General features: G+C 34.3%; 1 protein-coding gene across 1 annotated transcript in view; it reads right to left on the bottom strand.

The window, feature by feature from the left end:
- LOC105620458 (afadin) overlaps window positions 1–17,803 on the bottom strand; it is a 97,932-nt gene that overhangs the window by 22,989 nt on the left and 57,140 nt on the right. The window contains exons 12-23 of the mRNA XM_012201948.1: window positions 17,472–17,720; window positions 17,156–17,296; window positions 16,958–17,023; window positions 16,479–16,552; window positions 16,269–16,387; window positions 10,422–10,520; window positions 10,053–10,191; window positions 9,533–9,757; window positions 8,445–9,341; window positions 2,192–2,321; window positions 1,226–1,982; window positions 763–1,022 (exon numbers count right to left, since the gene is read on the bottom strand). Of these exons, the coding sequence (XP_012057338.1) occupies window positions 763–1,022; window positions 1,226–1,982; window positions 2,192–2,321; window positions 8,445–9,341; window positions 9,533–9,757; window positions 10,053–10,191; window positions 10,422–10,520; window positions 16,269–16,387; window positions 16,479–16,552; window positions 16,958–17,023; window positions 17,156–17,296; window positions 17,472–17,720 (3,156 nt within the window). The remainder of the gene's footprint in view (window positions 1–762; window positions 1,023–1,225; window positions 1,983–2,191; window positions 2,322–8,444; window positions 9,342–9,532; window positions 9,758–10,052; window positions 10,192–10,421; window positions 10,521–16,268; window positions 16,388–16,478; window positions 16,553–16,957; window positions 17,024–17,155; window positions 17,297–17,471; window positions 17,721–17,803) is intronic.

Here is a 17,803-nt window from a genome sequence, read left to right as displayed (position 1 = left end):
ATATATATATATATATATATATATATATATATATATATATATATATAATAACATATGATAAGTCCTAGATTAAATTTTGATCGAAGGTGTATTTAAATTCGAACAAACATTGTTTTGTTCACAAGAATATATTTTTTGGGAGCAACTAGAATATACGCATAAAGCAACAATCATAGAGATTGGCATAAGTTATATGCAACATGAAATATGAATATAGATCATATAAAATATGAATAGAATCTAATATTACAGCGAACAATACTTGAATGAGAGACACATAATCATTAGATAATAATTGATATAACTGACGATTCATGCACCATAAACGTAATAACATGATGTAACAATCTGTTTTAACTTTTATACCTTACTTGTTTATCTGCCATCGTAAGCATTTCGACAAGATATTCACATTTATAATAAATTTGGATTTTATATATATATATATTTTTTTTTAAGTGAAATAAATTAATTCTTTAAGGGAATATTAATCTCTTAATTATTTAAATTACAGATCGTACATTAGAAAATAGCAATGAAACACACTACATGATCTTGAATGATATTATTCTTTCAAAAAAATCAATACGAAGAATTAGGATATACGTAATAATGTAAATACTAAAATAATATTACAAGGAAAATGTAAAATATTAATTTGCAATTTTTTAAATCGAGATGTTAAAGCATAGGATAAAATACAAGTAAATTAAAGAAGGCAAATGATAAGAAATAAAAGGAATAGATGTTATAATTACTCACGTTGGGATCTTCTCTAATGGTATCCATTGAGATTGACGGCGGATTTGACATTCCAGATGATACATTGCGCAGCATGGACTCACTGTTTGTATTCGAATCATGAAAAGAAACTCTTTTCATAGATGCTGACTGTTGAGAAGTGTGAGGTAGATTAGATGTGGTCGAGCCGTTTGATCTGAGAGCACTCTGCTGTGACATAATGGCGTAACTAGAACCTCGTTCTGGTGGTGGGGGTGCATCGTTTACATTGTTTTGCGAAGCTATAATAAATACCATAAATACTACATAAATCGAATTATGTAATCATGTAATTATCTAAAACATATAATTAAAATATATTTGTAAATCTTTTGTTGATAGGAAATATATTTTGAGACAATTTCTCTTTAAAAAAATATAAGAATACAAAAGACTCGAAGTTCAATATTCAATAAAAATTTTAAAACAGCTGCAATTTACTAACATGTAGATATGTTAGGACCATTAATAATCAAATTGTCTAAGCGCAACATGCCAGGGTGTAGCTGGCTCCGCGGATGTTGATTTGATTGATATGTTTGCTGCTGCTGTTCTTCTTGTTTTTTCTGATTCTCCTCATATCCAACCTGTTTCCGCTTCACTTCATCTATTTTCCGTTGCAATTCCCTATCTTCTACGGAGTGCGACATACCCATGGAATAAGACTTCTGACCAGAACTGAAATGGCTGTGTGTGCCATAATTAGCTGACGATATATGCTCTTCATTCTGACTCGCCGTTTGTTGTTGCTGCTGATTTGATTGTACATGCAAATCATTATTTTCTTGACCAGGACTGCTCATTTCGACATTTTGAGGTGCTGTTTGATTGGGCAGAATGTGAACGTGACTGCTGGTGACAGATTGGTTGCTCAGGAGAGGTAAACCACCTCTCATAGACTGATTGCCTGTAATTGTTCTCGATAAAGTCGATGGCTGCAGAACTCCTTGGACTGCTCTGTCTTGACTGGCTGCCATCCTTAGCAAGCCCTGAACGCGTTGCACACTCTCGTTGTCTAAATCATTGCTCTCCTCATCATCGTCTTGATTGGCAATCTCTTCCGCACGCTTCTGAAAATCTCTTTCCAGTTGAAGAGCTCGCAGTTGCTCCTCCTGCTGCTGAGTTCGATGTGTCAGCGCGCTTAGTTCAGCAATCTGCTGATCTCGCCATTGACGGGCGGCTTCTCTTCTACGAGCTTGTTCCTAAAAATACCAATATCCATATCAAATACATGTTCTTAAAGAGAAATATAATAAAATTGCAAATTCCAGAAAATTTGTTTTTAAAACTCTTAACACAACAATTATCGGAAGAACAAAAACTTCAAAAAATATAAAAAAATGAATCTAAATTAAAAATTATCATTCATCGAGACTTATCACTCTCATTTCATTATTCTTTTATTAATTACCTTCTCTCTTTCTTCGCGTTGCCAAGGATTCGTCGCGCTATATTGATATTGACGCGGTTGCTGCATGGCACTGATTCCTCCCACAGGGTAATAACTACCTCGTGGTGGATCCTGCATGCTTGCGGTATATCTACAAAGTTTTCTTTCGTTATTTAGGACCTCTTTCACCAACTTCTGATTAAATTAATCGACGATCAACTCGCAGAAATATCAATAGCAATTTAATATATCAGAACATTTCTCCTCTCTCTTCCTCTTCTAATATAAACTGTGTTTAGTTCTCACGTGATGCAATCGTGATGATTGATCATCACGATTAGATCAGTGTTAACCGAAGTTGGTGGAAGAAACTTTAAGATCATATTAATAGCCATGGCACACAAAAAATTTAAGGCAGTAAGATATAAGCAATAAGGAAATCAACATGTTAAATTGATTACTGCTTACGTTATGGATTTTACTGTGATTGATCAATTTGCTTACTGCTTAAGTTTTTTTGTCGGGATGCTCGCCCTGCTGACGGAAGAGCTCCAATAAATCCTGAGAAATGCCATTTATTCTTGTCCAGTTCGAAGTACGCATATCCTCGTTTTCTGGATAACGCTAAGACATACAAGAGCGAAAAGGCGAATTCTTGACGCCTTAAAATTGGGACTGACCATCTAAGGGAGACAACCTCGACAGAAAAATATCAGTACATCAGGATCGCTGGCAGCAAGCAATGGAAAAAACATATTTGAGAGAAACAACTCCAGATGGCATTGAAAAATCTACTCTCTATGGAGGCAAGTCTTATGTATTCTGGGGAGGGCCAACTATTGTTTGCTGATATTCCTTTAAAAAAAAACGCCAAGACACCGAGACCATCAAAAAAAATAGAAATCCCCTAATGATAGGATTCAAAACTGCAAAATTTCAAGAAAAATTTGTCTTAATATCTGATCGTATAAAATTTAACCAGAACTCGTTCTCACTCTTTTAACGGAAGAAAATCTCTCAAGTCATGTAAAAGCCACCAACATTGATTTTACTTTTATTAAAACACAAAAAAATCACTCCGGTGAGGAACAGCGGGTCTCATAGGTTCAAGTTAAGACTTAGAGACAATCCTACGCAAACAAAGATTATAAGCAAACCAAAATAGACACATACTGGTTGGATGATCCAACAAGTTCCAACATCAAATCATTTTCAAAATCTTGATAACGAAAAACATACTATGGAAACTGTTTCTATCCAATCGGAGAAACAAATCAAACTTCCTCTAATCTTCGTAGACGGCATTAGTGATTAAGCATTCAACTACTTATTAAATTTCTGAATAAAATCGTTTCCCAGGTTATATTATCAAAATCACACATCAAGTAAAAAAAATCCAATCCAAGTCTACAAAAGCCTATACCATGATAATTAAAGAACTTAAATAACGCGATACCGAGTTTTATACATATAAACCAAAACATGAACGTACTAATTTCAGAGTGGTTCTCAAGAACATATATCCGTCAATAAATCCTGTAAAAATTAAAGAGGCTATTGAGTAACTAGACCATATCAAAAACATTAAATAAAAGGTATCCAAGAAATCCTCACCGATTTTTCATTGACTTAAAATCTGACACAAATAATAAAGAAATATACAAAATTCAGTGCACCTGTTGCAGTGTCGAGTGGTATTTGAAGTATCCCTACCCAGAAGGAAAATACCGCAGTGCGCAAACTGCCAACAATACGGTTTACACAAATTTTGCCGCAGGTTAAGATGTGTAAAGCGCGCAGGAGAACATCAAACTAGAAACTGTCTGAGAAAGGAGAGATCAGACAGTATTAACTGTATTCTATGCAATGATAACTACCGCGACCTACAAGGACTGCACTGTCTACAAACAACTCCAGAAAAGCAAAATTATAAACCTTAGACCGAAAGTAATTCCTCCTCCACCTCTGACTACCTCTGATCTGCGCGGACTCTGACAATAAGTAAAGATGTGTCTACAAAGGCAACTTATTCTCAGATAGTGCAGCAACCATCTACTCAAGAATTCTTGGATAGCGACGACATTAAACAATTACAGTGTTCAGATAAAAATTACAATGTACTCATCGAAATGCTAACACAATTGATGCAGCAAATAACAAATATGTCAAAAACATTGAACAATCTCATAGCCAAAATATCGCTGCTTTCAATAAATTAAATATTGCAGAATGAAATGTCAATGGTTTATCACAACATTCAGATGAATTAAAAATATTTCTAAAAACAAACATATAACATTGACATTATATGTTGATATCAAAAATACATAGAAGCTTCATGAAAGTAGTTTAATGAGTTTAAATTATAGTTTATAGTAAAGTTTATATTACTACATCAACGATCCTGACGAGTCAGCCCATGGAAATCCTCATTAGAGAAAATATAAAACATCATGAAACTAATTATTTCCGTGCGAACTCTCTCTAGGCTACTAATATCGTGATCGAAGACTGGTCAGATCCCATAATCCTTTCGGCCGTATATTGCTCACTTAAGCACTCGATAAAAAAGAATAATTCATAAAATTCTTTACTAGCCTGAGGCACCGTTTCAGAAGCCGCGGCAGGAGATTAAGTAGACTAAGAATGTCGACTGGGACACTCTAAACTCACTTTACCCAAAGGTCGTGAACTAATGCAAATTATTGCAATCTGCACATGTATGCAATTACAACCAGAGAACCAACTTACTGACCATCTGATTCAAGTAATACTCGATCTTATCGACTTAGATATTGCAAAAGATATATCAAAACTTTAAAATACAAATCGTGCTTGGAACTATTATCAAACTACTCTCCAGTCCTAATTACTCTTAATAATCAGATTGTAGTTTCCGAAAAACTGTTAAGATTACATAAGTAAAATTAATTGGAATAGTTTCCGTGAAACTGTTAAGTCCGCTTTTAATGTCAACATACTTAGAACGAACGACATTACGGAGGCTGTTGAATACTTTAATAATTGTGTCCAACAAACAGCGTGGAAATTAACACCATTAAAGACAGTGTTCGCCTGTGCCTGATTGTAGTCGGTCCATTAGAGAAAAAACGTAAATTACGTAAGCAGTGGCAACAAAATAGATGTCTTGTCACTAAAAGTTGCCTTAACCGTGCAATCAAAGAATTGAAAATTCTGCTACAAAAGGAATGAAGGTATTCAACGTTATCTAAATAATTTGAATTCCTCCGAAACTTCAGATCACTCTTTATGGAAAGTCATCAAATAAAGGCATCCTCTAACCTCTAAAGGCATCTCTCCACATACATAAGAATGTCAATACCTGGAACAGAAGCAACGTTTTGAAGTACTGGAATAAAAAATCTAAAAACCCAAACAAGGAGCCCGGGTATGATCTTATTACTGGGAGGCTGCTAAAAGAGCACAAAGGGTATTATTTATCTCACACAATTGTATAACGCCATACTTTGAAAGAGCTATTTTCCATCTCATTGAAAAGTAATCGAGGTTATTGTAAACCAAAAACTCGGTAAACCAGCGGAAGATGTGAAGTCATACTGTCCCATTAGTTACTACCTGTATTTTCTAAAGTGATGGAGAAATTGTTCCTGCTAAGATTTATGCCTATTATCGATCAGAGAAAACTTATATCAGACTACCAGTTCAGTTTCAGGAAAAAACATTATAGAACAAATAGACTGGTGAACAAAATAAATGCATCATTCGAGAAAAACAATACTGTTCTGTCGTATTTATTAACGTATCCCAAGCCTTCGACAAGGTCTGGCATGGTGGTCTCTTATATAAAATTAAGTTAAATTTTCCTACCAATTACTATGAGGGCAAGTCAATAAATTTTTAGAAAAACATAGTAAAACACATTTTTTTTTGATTGATTCATTTTTATTTCTCAACATAATCTCCTTTCAGCTCGATCTAATGATTCTCCAACTTTTTCAAGCCGTCCGAATAATATGATTTGTCCAACCCTTCAAAATAAGCCTCTGTTTCGGCGGTGAGCTGCTCTCTGGTGAATCTCTTTCCTTCGAATCATTTTTTCAGGTTTGGAAACAGGAAATAGTCGCAGGGGGCTAAATCTGACGAATATGTTGAATGAGGAAACAATTCTTAGCGGAATTCGTTGAATTTGGCCATCAGTGCCAGACATGTGCATTATCTTGATGGAAGAGCACTTTCTTCTTCGCCAAATGGGAACGTTTTTTCTTTAAAATGTTGTTGCAATAAGGCTGCGTAGTAATTGCCATTGATCTTTTGCTTCAATGGAAGGTAATTGATATGAATTATACCGCGTGCATCCCAAAAAATTGTGACCATCATCTTTCTGACCAACTTTACAGTCTTCGCCTTCTTCGAAGCTGATGAAGTCCATTTTGACTTCGTTTCGGATGTGAAGTAATGAATCCATGTTTCGTCCATAGTATGAATCGATGCAGAAATTCATCTGGATTACGTTGAAACATCTCCAAACATTGTTTTGAAATCATCACACCGTTGCGCTAATCCACAGTGAACAAACGCGGCACCCATCTTGCCGATAGCTTTTTCATATTCCAATTGTTCGTGCAAAATTGAAATCACTGTGCCATGTGATATGCCTGTGGCCTCAACAAATTCGCGTACTTTCACTCGTCGATTACTCAAAACAATATCGGACTTTATTGATGATTTCTGGCGTACTAGTCTCAATTGGATGTCTCGAACGAGGTGCATCACATGTGGATGTAGTACCACGTTTAAATTTATTCATCTAATTGTATACAGTCGCAAACGCTGGTGCAGATGAACATTATTGAACTCGATTTTGATTTTTTTTGGCGTTAAACCTTTCATATGCAGATGTTTGATCACTGCACGAAACTCGTTTTTTGCATTGCATTTTGCAAAAAATATAAATATTCATTTTAATCGTCTACAGAAATGAAACCACGTGATGAATTCCGCTCAAAATTTGACAGTCAGCTGAGAGATGCTACTTGTCAAAAAGTAATGTGACATGACACTGCAAGTGTCCTCTGACAGATTTTCTAAGAACTTATTGACTTGCCCTCGTATAATTTCCTCAGATTTTACCTAGATAAGAGACATATGTATGTTAAATATAATGATGCTTCAACCGCTCTGCATGTAATTCAAGCTGAAGTTTCCCAAGGCAGTATACTGGGACCGGTCTTGTATCTATGACATATTGCGGATTTATTTACTTACCACAAATCTATAACTGGCACTTTTATAAATACTGCTGTTTTAGCGTCGCACGAGATCTCTAGGATGGCATCACACATCCTTCAGACAAGTTTATACAGAAACTCAAGATTTGGCGCGTAAAAGTAAATGAGAGCAAGTCTACCCACGTTACTTTTACGAACAAGCAAGAAACATGCCCACTAATAACATTAAATGGAATACAAATACCTCAAGACCATGCTAAATACTTGGATCTCCATTTGGACCGTCGCAAATATATGTTTACGCCTTAAATTGGCGTAAACATATATTTGCTAAACATAAACAACTAGGTCTAAAACTGAGGAAAATGTTTTGATTAATATGACATCCTCCAAACTTACCTCTCGAGTATAAACTAGTTCTCTACAAGTCCATACTGAAACCGATTTGAATATATAGGGAAACATCTGCCCATTCCAATATCGAAATTTTACAGAGGTTTCAATCAAAATTCTAAAATTCTCCATATAATAATGATGCCTAATTATTACCAACGAATACAACATGACTTATGCATGCCTGTTAAAGAAGAAATTAAATCCTACGCACAAAAACACGTTCGAGTGAAGTTGAACACTCGAACTCTTGCAAATCAGTTGTCAAGATCTAAAATCGTTAGAAGAAGATTAAAACGTAAAATGCCTCTAATAAATTAGTCTGATGAATACATAGAATCTTTATGTAATATATAGAATGACATAGAATTTTCAAAAATATGACTGGGTTAATGAATCCTATTCGTTCATGACTAATTTAATACATGCCTAACCTATGGTTAAATGTCATCCCTATAGATAAATCGCAATAAAAATATTATACAAAAAAAAAGTTTTTTGTGTGCCATGGCTGCGTTCCTTAACGCTCGCAATACTCATGAGCATCATTTGTTTAATATTTTGATAAACGATAAAGATGAAATGATTTCACGAGCATTGTGAGTATTAAATGGAACGCAATCTAAATCATATAATTAACAAAAAACCTCTAAATTCATTAGAATGCGTACCTCATATCGGCTTGCTTATATAGAGGATGCGTCGAAGTGCTGGGCGGCGGTGGTGGTGGACTTTCATTACTAAATGTATCCTCAGGTGGCAAAGCCGGTCTCGTTGGCGGCACTTCTGTAGAGTGGCCATCTCCATTTTGCGCACGATTGACGTTGTCATTCTCATATTGATCGACGCGGTGTTCTAGATTACCATTCGGATAATGTGGATTATTCTGTGAACTCGCGAAATGTCGGTTCTGTTCGGCGTATGACTTTGCTTCTTGACTGCTCGAGTCTCTGCTGAGTAGATTTTCATTAGGAATCGACTGATGGTCGCGCGCGATCATCTCATTTTTCGATTTGGGTATCATCATCGGTCCGTATTGATTTCCGATTACCGGATATCGGTTAGGATGATTGTATTGACTATACTGCGTGCTGTTATATTGAGCATATTGGGCATCTAGGTAATTATAACTAGGCGCGTTTTGTCTCGCCATGTAATTGGAGGTCGTTCCTAGATTCGACGTGGAACCGAGTGGCCTTGGTAAACGCAAGTTCGACACTTGCTGAGCAGGAGGAACCGCCATTCGAGTACTGATATTGTACATTGGTGGTTTATGTTGATTAAGTAGCGGTACGCCGCCACGCAATTCTCGTCGGCGAACTTCCTCCTGCATCTCTTGCATTTTCGCCTCCTGGCGGATAATGTCGCGCGAAGACTGAGAACGTGGTGGTGGACCACCAGTTTGTTGCTGCATTTGATTGCTGACCGCCGAGTAGCTCTGTTGGCTTTGAGTAATGTAAGCAGATGTCGGACGGTCTCGGAAATGGCTGCCAACTTCCATAGTAGAGGGACGATTCAATGAGTTCTGTGAACCCTTTAATGAACCCTTTTGGATGTGCTGAGGATTTCTGTTAGACATAACAATTCATTTAGAAAATATTCAAAATAGAATAGTTAAAAAAATCAATAAGATTACATTCTAAATTAATTTATAAACACATTTTTATTTTAAATGTCAAATAATGATTAAACGCTAAATGTATAAAAGAAGTGCTTATATAAAAATAGGAAAATATAAAGTTAGATTATATATTTATACCTATCTTCTGACTGTTGTGGACTGATTTGTTGCTTCACCGTCGAGTCTTGGTTTCGATAAATACTCAAATTCTGATAAAATCGCTCTGCTTCTGTGCCTTGTACATTCGACGGTGTATTCATGTGCGACGTACTTGGATTTAAATTAGGTGACGATTGCTGCCTGCTGACCAAGCCAGTGGATAAAGTTCCGATTCTCATGGGATCATGCAAGTTATGACTCGACCTATATACAAGAATATCTTATAAACATATCATTTCTCGTAATTTAATAGAAATTTTTAAATTCAATTCAATAACATTAGATAATACTGAATGAAATTAATATATAAAAAAAGGTAAATCAAATTTTTCTGATTTTAGATACTTTATACTTTTAAAAAAATTTATTATTCTTAAGAATTATCTCTAGTTTCTTTAGGACAGATTACATAAAATTTCATTTAGTGTCGAAAAAGCTGGGAGATATTTTAAAATGTGCATCAAAAGCAATTAAATTAAAAATGCGATGATGTATTTACCTGGAACGTAAAGAAGTTGCACTGTTAATCGTTGCCATAGGAGGTGGTTGAACAGGCGGTGTAACGCTGTTGCTGGAAGAAGCTCTGCTGTATCCGGGATTGAACACTTCATGCTGTTGCTTAGCCTCGGTACCCATATCTACATAAATCCCATTTTTATGTATAAGCGAATAAATAATATATCCTTGCTTATCTTACTTAAATTAGAAGAGGTAGATGTTTCTGTTATATTTAATCTAATAAAATCCTGAAGCTGCACTGTGCAATTCGATAAGAGATAAATATTTCACCTATACTAATCTATCTAGTGATAGATAAAGCTGTGTGATTCGAGCATGACGTGCGCACATAAAGCTCGCTCTTACTTACTATGCAATGCCGGTACAGACTTGCTGCTATGGATTTGCTGAAGAGTGGCATCGTGTCCAAGTCGCGACGGTAAATCCCGCTCGCTCATGCGACGAGGACCTGTAGTAGCCCAAAGCGGGTACACAAAGAGATAGCTTTGAGTTAATGCCTTGATGAACATGAAAGTGTCGAAGCGCGACATTAAAATGATTACTCATGCACATACGCAAAGCATTTGTTGAGAACAAAAACACTTTTTTTTGGGTTACCAAAGTTTAACTTTGACAAAGTGAAAGTGATGAAAAAAGAAAATGGCATACGGTCAACTGTAAGACCTTTATAACAATGACGAGCTACACTGAGCAAGTTTGTATATGCATTGTATATTGTTTCAACAAGACTATAAAAAAATAGTTTTCGTGATTAGATGTGTAATTAATAATTTCAATAATAGAAAAATATTGCATCGGATTTTACAGAGAAGGCATTGCACACAATAAATATTAATTAACATTTAAACATATACGTTGCACGTTTACAATACGCAATTAGTTTGTTAATTAGAAAATATAAGAACATGTAATTATAAAATAAAAGGTATTTATTTTGTCACAATTATTATGTAGTTCATAATTGAATAATTGTATCTAATACAATATAAAACATTCTTTCTACGCCTAACTACCATTATGAGCACACAGGTGTATTGCTAAGCATATTATTTTAAATATAATATAGTAAAACAAAAGAAAGTATCTTGAAAAAAAATTGTATTAATATGTCATGCTTGCGTATAGCAAAATATATGTGTTATTATTATGAAAATAATTGTGTATTTCATAATTTGCAGGATGACACTTGCAATCCATAAATAATATGTTAATCGATATATAAAAAACTAATTAAATCGATTTCTTATCTCGATAAAATCTTCGATTTCTCTCAGTTTTGTTGTCAGAAAAAAAAATTTGCCATGTTCCTTAAATACATATGACAGAATAGAAACCATACTTACAGTGTTTTATTTTAAGTAATATGGTCGATTATCTCACGAATCGATGATTTTATTGAAAAATTTTTCGAACGAAAGTTGACTTGAAGAGAGATACATGATGGAAATGTGGACTTGACCTTGAGTGATCTTATCAAAATCAGGTCAAGGTCATTAATGTTTTTTAAATGGAAATCCTTATTTTTTATTACATATTCTTGTAGCTTATCACGAGAGCTTTCCAAAACACTATAATAAAATTATTTTTCGTTAAGTACTTGTTAAATTATAAAGATGAAGACTAAAGCCGATCTTGTTTTAATCAGCCAAATCAGTGATCGGTCTTGCCTTAGTTGGTCAGATCAGTTCCGATCTTGCCTTAATCGGCCGGATCAGTGATTTTGCCTTATAACTTAAGGCAAGTACTTAATAAAAAATAACTTTATTATAATATTTTGGAAAGTATTCAAGATAAGCTATAAGAATATGTAATAAAAAATAGGAGTTTCTATTTAAAAAAATATTAATGACTTTGACCTGATTTTGATAAGGTCACTTAAGATCAAGTTCATATTTCCATCATGTGTCCCCCTTCGAGCCATGCAACTTTCGTTCGAAAAATTTTTCAATAAAATCATCGATTCGCGAGATAATCGACCATATCACTTAAAATAGAACACACTGTACATTGTTCTAAAAACTTCATTTTATAGCCTATCATTTTATAGCCTATTATTTATAATTTTATATAATTTTATATAATTTTATAATGATAATTTAGTCAGAGTTTTCAATTACACCGTTTCAACCATGCTATAAAATAATTGTGAAATAAAATGAAAATAATTTACGCTGAAAAATCATTTGGTTTTGCTTTACCACGATTTATAAATAAGGAGCAAATATATGTAAATAAATCTAATAACCGTGCGACATCGATCCGTTTGCAAATATAATTTTTTTATTCATCTCATTCAGACAAAATGAAAGTGCTTGAAGAAAAAAAAGTCCGACTATAAAAATGAACATTTAATGTATAACACGTAGTGTTTGCTTACGCAAAGCGGACCGGTCATCATCTTTCAGTGAGTTGATCTCGCGGAAACTCCAATTGTATCTCTCTGAATCAGACTTCCGTCTCGAAACGTCAAATTTGTTCTGAGATTTCCCTTCTATTCTTAATTTTTGTTGTTCCATGTCTTTCGTTTTTTCATGCGACAATTTAAGAGAATTATCTTTCAGTCGATTGTCGCTTATCCGCTTCATGCAAAGTCTTTTTTTCAGCATCCAGTTAAATCTCTGTACGTCAGCAGATCGTTCTAAACTCGTATACTTGTCTTGCTCGTGCGATTCTCTCTTAGATTTCAATTCTTCAAGCGACAAATGACGATGATTCCAATGTATGTCTTCTTCGTCCTCGAAGTTTAATCGATCACCATAGAATTTGTCAAATTTTGTTTGGGTAGAGTGAATAGAAATAAAATTCATCGAATTGTCTCGCTTCCTCAATCCCTTCTTTGAATTAAATTCTTCAAGGGAACGATGATGATGCCATTGTACACTTCTCTTAGGATTTGAGATCAATGTATCGTAAAACTTGCAAGATGAATCTAGTTCTTTGTAGATATTTTCGGAGAATCGTGATCGATCATCAGCATCAGATAAAAATTTACTATTTAAAATACTTTCACAACTTCGTGTTAATTTAGAAAGCTTGTCGTGAAGATTTATAGCTCTTTCTTTACCATAAATTGCAGCATCGATCAGATTACTTTCGCTATTACAAAGAGGTCTGGTAATTCGCATTCGCAGAACTGAACATTTATTATTACCTAATCGTGAATATATGTTTGTATGTGACATCAATGAGCTTTTCGAGGTGTCGTTGGAGCAATTCTTAGCGACAGAAATATCTATAAACAAGCATTTGGGATATCTTTCGCAATATTGATAAATCTGTGACTTGATATTTTTCGGGGGCTGACAACTTTTCGCAACGTTCGATAGCATGATGGAAGATAAAGGAGATCGAATGGAAGGCAAAGAAGAGATTGACGAAGAATCAGAAGTTTTCTTAATTTTTTTAAAGTTATCATCTATATCGATCAACGACAATAATTTTTCTCTTGCTGTCTCTAATTGCTTTATTAAATTCAACTGAGTCAAATCATCAATAGCGGATGTTTCATTATTCTGATTTTTTTGAGAAATGGTAGAATCTTTTGACATGTCTTGCTCTGGTATAAATAAAGGCGCATCGGCATTATCTAAATTTGAGAATTGCTCGAGTTGTTCTGCGATTACTCTCCGCTGCTCGAAGGAGAGTCTGGAACTACTATTTTTAATGTTATCTTTTCCAGTTAACATATTTTTTTTATTTCCATCTATAAAAATGACGTGAGATCTGCTGTCATCGATTGCCATGTCCTTCATCTCAACAAAAGTTATATCTTCTTTGATATTAAGAAACATCTCATCTTTGCTACTATTATGCGATATGTTTTCAATTTTTATCAAAGCTATGTCTTTCTTAGTATCAAGTAAACTTTGATTTTCATCTTTGATAATATCTTTATCGTAATTTTCCTTTGCTTGGATTGTTTCCTCAGTATCAATCATAATTTGTTCGTTCATTGGAATCTTGGCAATTGTGACTTGTCTAGCGCCGCAATGATGAAACTTACATTTTTCAATCGCAAAATCGCCATCTGTTTCAACACCAACTAGAATGATATTGTGTTTCCCATCTGAACAGAGTCGAGAATTTTCATCTCTTTCTCTTACCAAGTTCGAATCAGATTTGTATTCTTTCTGCGCGTGATAAGAATGATGCAAATGTTCGTCGCTTTTATGTAACGTCATGATATTCGGTTCAGACACGAATTGACGGGAACCATTCAACTTGGTGGACTTAAACTTGATTAAACCGGCGTCGCCAAGTTTTGAAAAATGTTTCGCTAGCGCTGCGACTCTACCGCATCCTAAGCGCACTTCTTCCGGTGATTTCCAACACTTCTCCATTTTAGATTCGTCACTGGACATATCGTTGTTCAGTCCACTCAGATCGAGATGCAACTCTGGCATTATTGTGTACATTTTAAGAGTCGAGATTCTTTCCTCTGTATCTCTGTCGGTTCTTCTCGACGCACAATCATCATTAATCGTGGAACTAGATTCGTCAGCGCAATCTTCGGAATTGGATATATCCTCTAATTTGTCTTCGTATTGTTCAATATTCAATACACGTTTTGTGGTATCCATGTCAAAGAGATCATCTGATTTAGATTCTACAACGGAATCTGATCCAATAGTGTTTTTGGTAAATAATATTGAGTTATTCGCAGGAAACGAGCTAATCAATGAAAAGTTTGGATTATTACGTGTATTTAACTTAAAACTAGATTCTAGAATGTTTAAAGTCTGCTGTTTATTACGCTCTACATTTGTGCATTTGTGAGAATTTTCAAGATTAAAGTTGTCACAGTCGGCGTTAATACAATTGCATTTATTATTTAAGTTTGTCTGAATGCATTTAGAGGATTCTGTGAAATTAATACCGTCGGTTTGATCAATGTAGGGTATATTATCGAAAAGATTTCTATCGACAGTCAGCGCTTCCGTTAACAGCGAATGTTTATAGTCCTTTGTAACTCCTGCATACTCTCGCAGTGGAGTGGTGATCCTTTCGAACAGATTTAAAGCATCTGTCGAATAATTTAAATTACTCGTGACTCCACCTTGTGCCGTGCTGTCATCTCCTTCCTCTATGATCTTATCGTCACTCTCATCACTTTCATTCTGATATATGACAGATGATACCTCATTATCGCTCGTGATAGAAATCAAAGGACAAGATATACGAGGTCTCGAGAGACGCACGGGAGATACGATAGGGGTGGATGGACAATAAATGTGTTCTCCGTTGTCAACGGAATAGACATTGCGATATGCACCTCTCTGATGAAAGAGCGGATCTTGTCGCATGGAACGGTATTCATCGACGTCGATTTGTGGGAAACCTCGATTGATCTGATTATGGTAAAAGGGTGTCTCAAAAATGCATTGAGATGATATCGCACCTGGTTGAACTAACTCCTGACATGACGCTTGCTTCGGAAAGGACAATAAATCACCCATTGAGTGTGACGTAGCTGGCTGATTGGTCGTCTCCGTTATCTCTACTGCTGACTCTAAGAGCTCGGACCTTGGCCGAGTCTTATATGCTGCATGAAACAAGTAGTTAGTTAAGCGTTAGTAAAGCGGGCTTTTTTTCAGTGAAGCAAAGCGAAAAACATTATTCTGACAAAGCGATTACTTGGATTAAAAAATGTCCGCTGGTGATAAATCTAATCAGTATTTTGTAGCAAATAAGATCTTGTTGACACGTACGTTTAAAGCAAGAAAGTGATGTGCTTGATCATTTAGAAAAGTTGTTTTATATATCATTAAATTAATCCAATTTATAAACAATTTTTATCAAGTGCATTATTTACATCATGTGTAATTTCATGATAAAATTTTGATACAATAACTTAATAATCCTTTACTCTCTTAGGCACAGTTTTACAACGCATTGTTAACTCTTAACCAAGATTTAACTTATTTATTCCTTATCTCTTTCTAATTCTAGAAATTAGAAAGAGATAAGAAATAAGTTGAACCTTAGTTAAGAATTAACCGTGAATTGTGAAACTGAGTCTTAATAATTATACTTGCATGGTAGAAAAAAAAGTAGAAAAACTAAACTGAACTTCTTGTAAGACATAAATCACGTACAGAATTATTTTCTTCACGCACTTTATCGATTGATAAGATTTTGATTATCTTTTTTCAAAGGCTAAATTAGTTGAAATTACAATATTAACCTTCGAATTTACCTCTTGACATCACCGGAGAAGGTTGAGATAATAACGTTGCAAGTCCGTGATATATAGCGCCCTGTTTCGCAACTTCCAATGTCACGATCGGACCGGTACGTACAAGATACTCAGCAGCTCTGCGAATAAATTATAATGATATAATATTTTAAACTATTAAGAAATTTAAGTTAAAATTACATATGTAATTATTATTAAAGTTTTTCATACTTTTCCTGCGTTATCCCGACCAGACTTTGTCCATCTACCTTGAGTAGTTGATCACCTGCCGTCAATCTACCGTCCTAAAAATAAATACATAAAAATAATTAATTGACTAATATGAAAATTTGTTTTCAGAATTTATAAAAACTTAATCAGAATTACTTTAATATGTGTGCGCGCGCGTGTGTGCATAAGTTTTGATTTCATTTAATAATCAGGATTTTTAAAATTTTATTTATTGTTAAATTATGTCTCGTTTTTTTTAATTTTAAAAAAAGTTTTAGTTCATCTAACTATATTTAATGCAATGTAATACATTTAATTTAAAAGCGTATGATTAAAAACTTGGCGCATCCTAAAAATTATTATGTATAAAATTATTTAATAATAATTAAATGCAATATACATTAAATATTATCATTTTAAACATGATTTTAATATCGTAAGAAATATGAAATGTTTCCAAATAAATGGTAATTACTTACAGCATCTGCGGCACCACCAGCAACAACACTTTTGATGTAGATACCTAATCGATCCTGTCCTGCACCCTGTGTTAAAATAGTGTAAAATAGTGTAAGTGTTAAAATAATAGGTTTAATATCCTTCCATATATTTATTATATATATAATAAATTCCATTATATATATAATAAATAAGTAAGCGTAGCTAAGAATGCACACCTTTGCTGCAACGATGCTTAAGCCCATACCGTTGGTACTCTTGTGTAATTTAATAACATGTATCTCAGGTTGAGCTTGGTTTTGATTTAAGTGACTGATATAGCCACCAGATCTATTACTCATTGCGCTAGGACTACGCAACTGCAAAAAATTAAAAAAAATTACATATAAAAATATTCTTGTACAATTATTAAAATGTACAAATTATTAAATTAGAAAGATACACACATATAAAAACGAATTATAAATGCTATAATTTGCTTACTAATTAATTTTCGTATTAAAAGCAAAGATTTTCATGTAAAAATTTGTTTACATTGTTGTGATGATCTATCATGTAAATGGTCCAATAACCACTACTAGTAGGTTGGGCTGCCATTCGACATAATCCGTCTCGTTGCAGAGGTGCCAGAAATTCCGCTAATCCTGGTGGAACACCTCTTATTACTTCGCAACTGTAGCCATCCTCGGGAAGTAACAATGCTAACCCTAGGACAGGTTCCTCTTCTAGTCTTATTTCACGGCCATCTGCACGCGCAAGTGTATCTGCGACACTCTCTGCTACCTATGATACATCGATTGTATAAAGAACATGAAATGATATTTTATTTTGATAAGATATATATATATATATATATATATATATAT

The sequence above is a fragment of the Atta cephalotes genome, assembly GCF_000143395.1.
Source record: "Atta cephalotes unplaced genomic scaffold scaffold00026, whole genome shotgun sequence".
Classification (NCBI taxonomy): Eukaryota; Metazoa; Arthropoda; class Insecta; order Hymenoptera; family Formicidae; genus Atta; species Atta cephalotes.
Note: the sequence above shows the minus strand (reverse complement) of the source record. Positions and strands in the feature narration are given on the sequence as shown.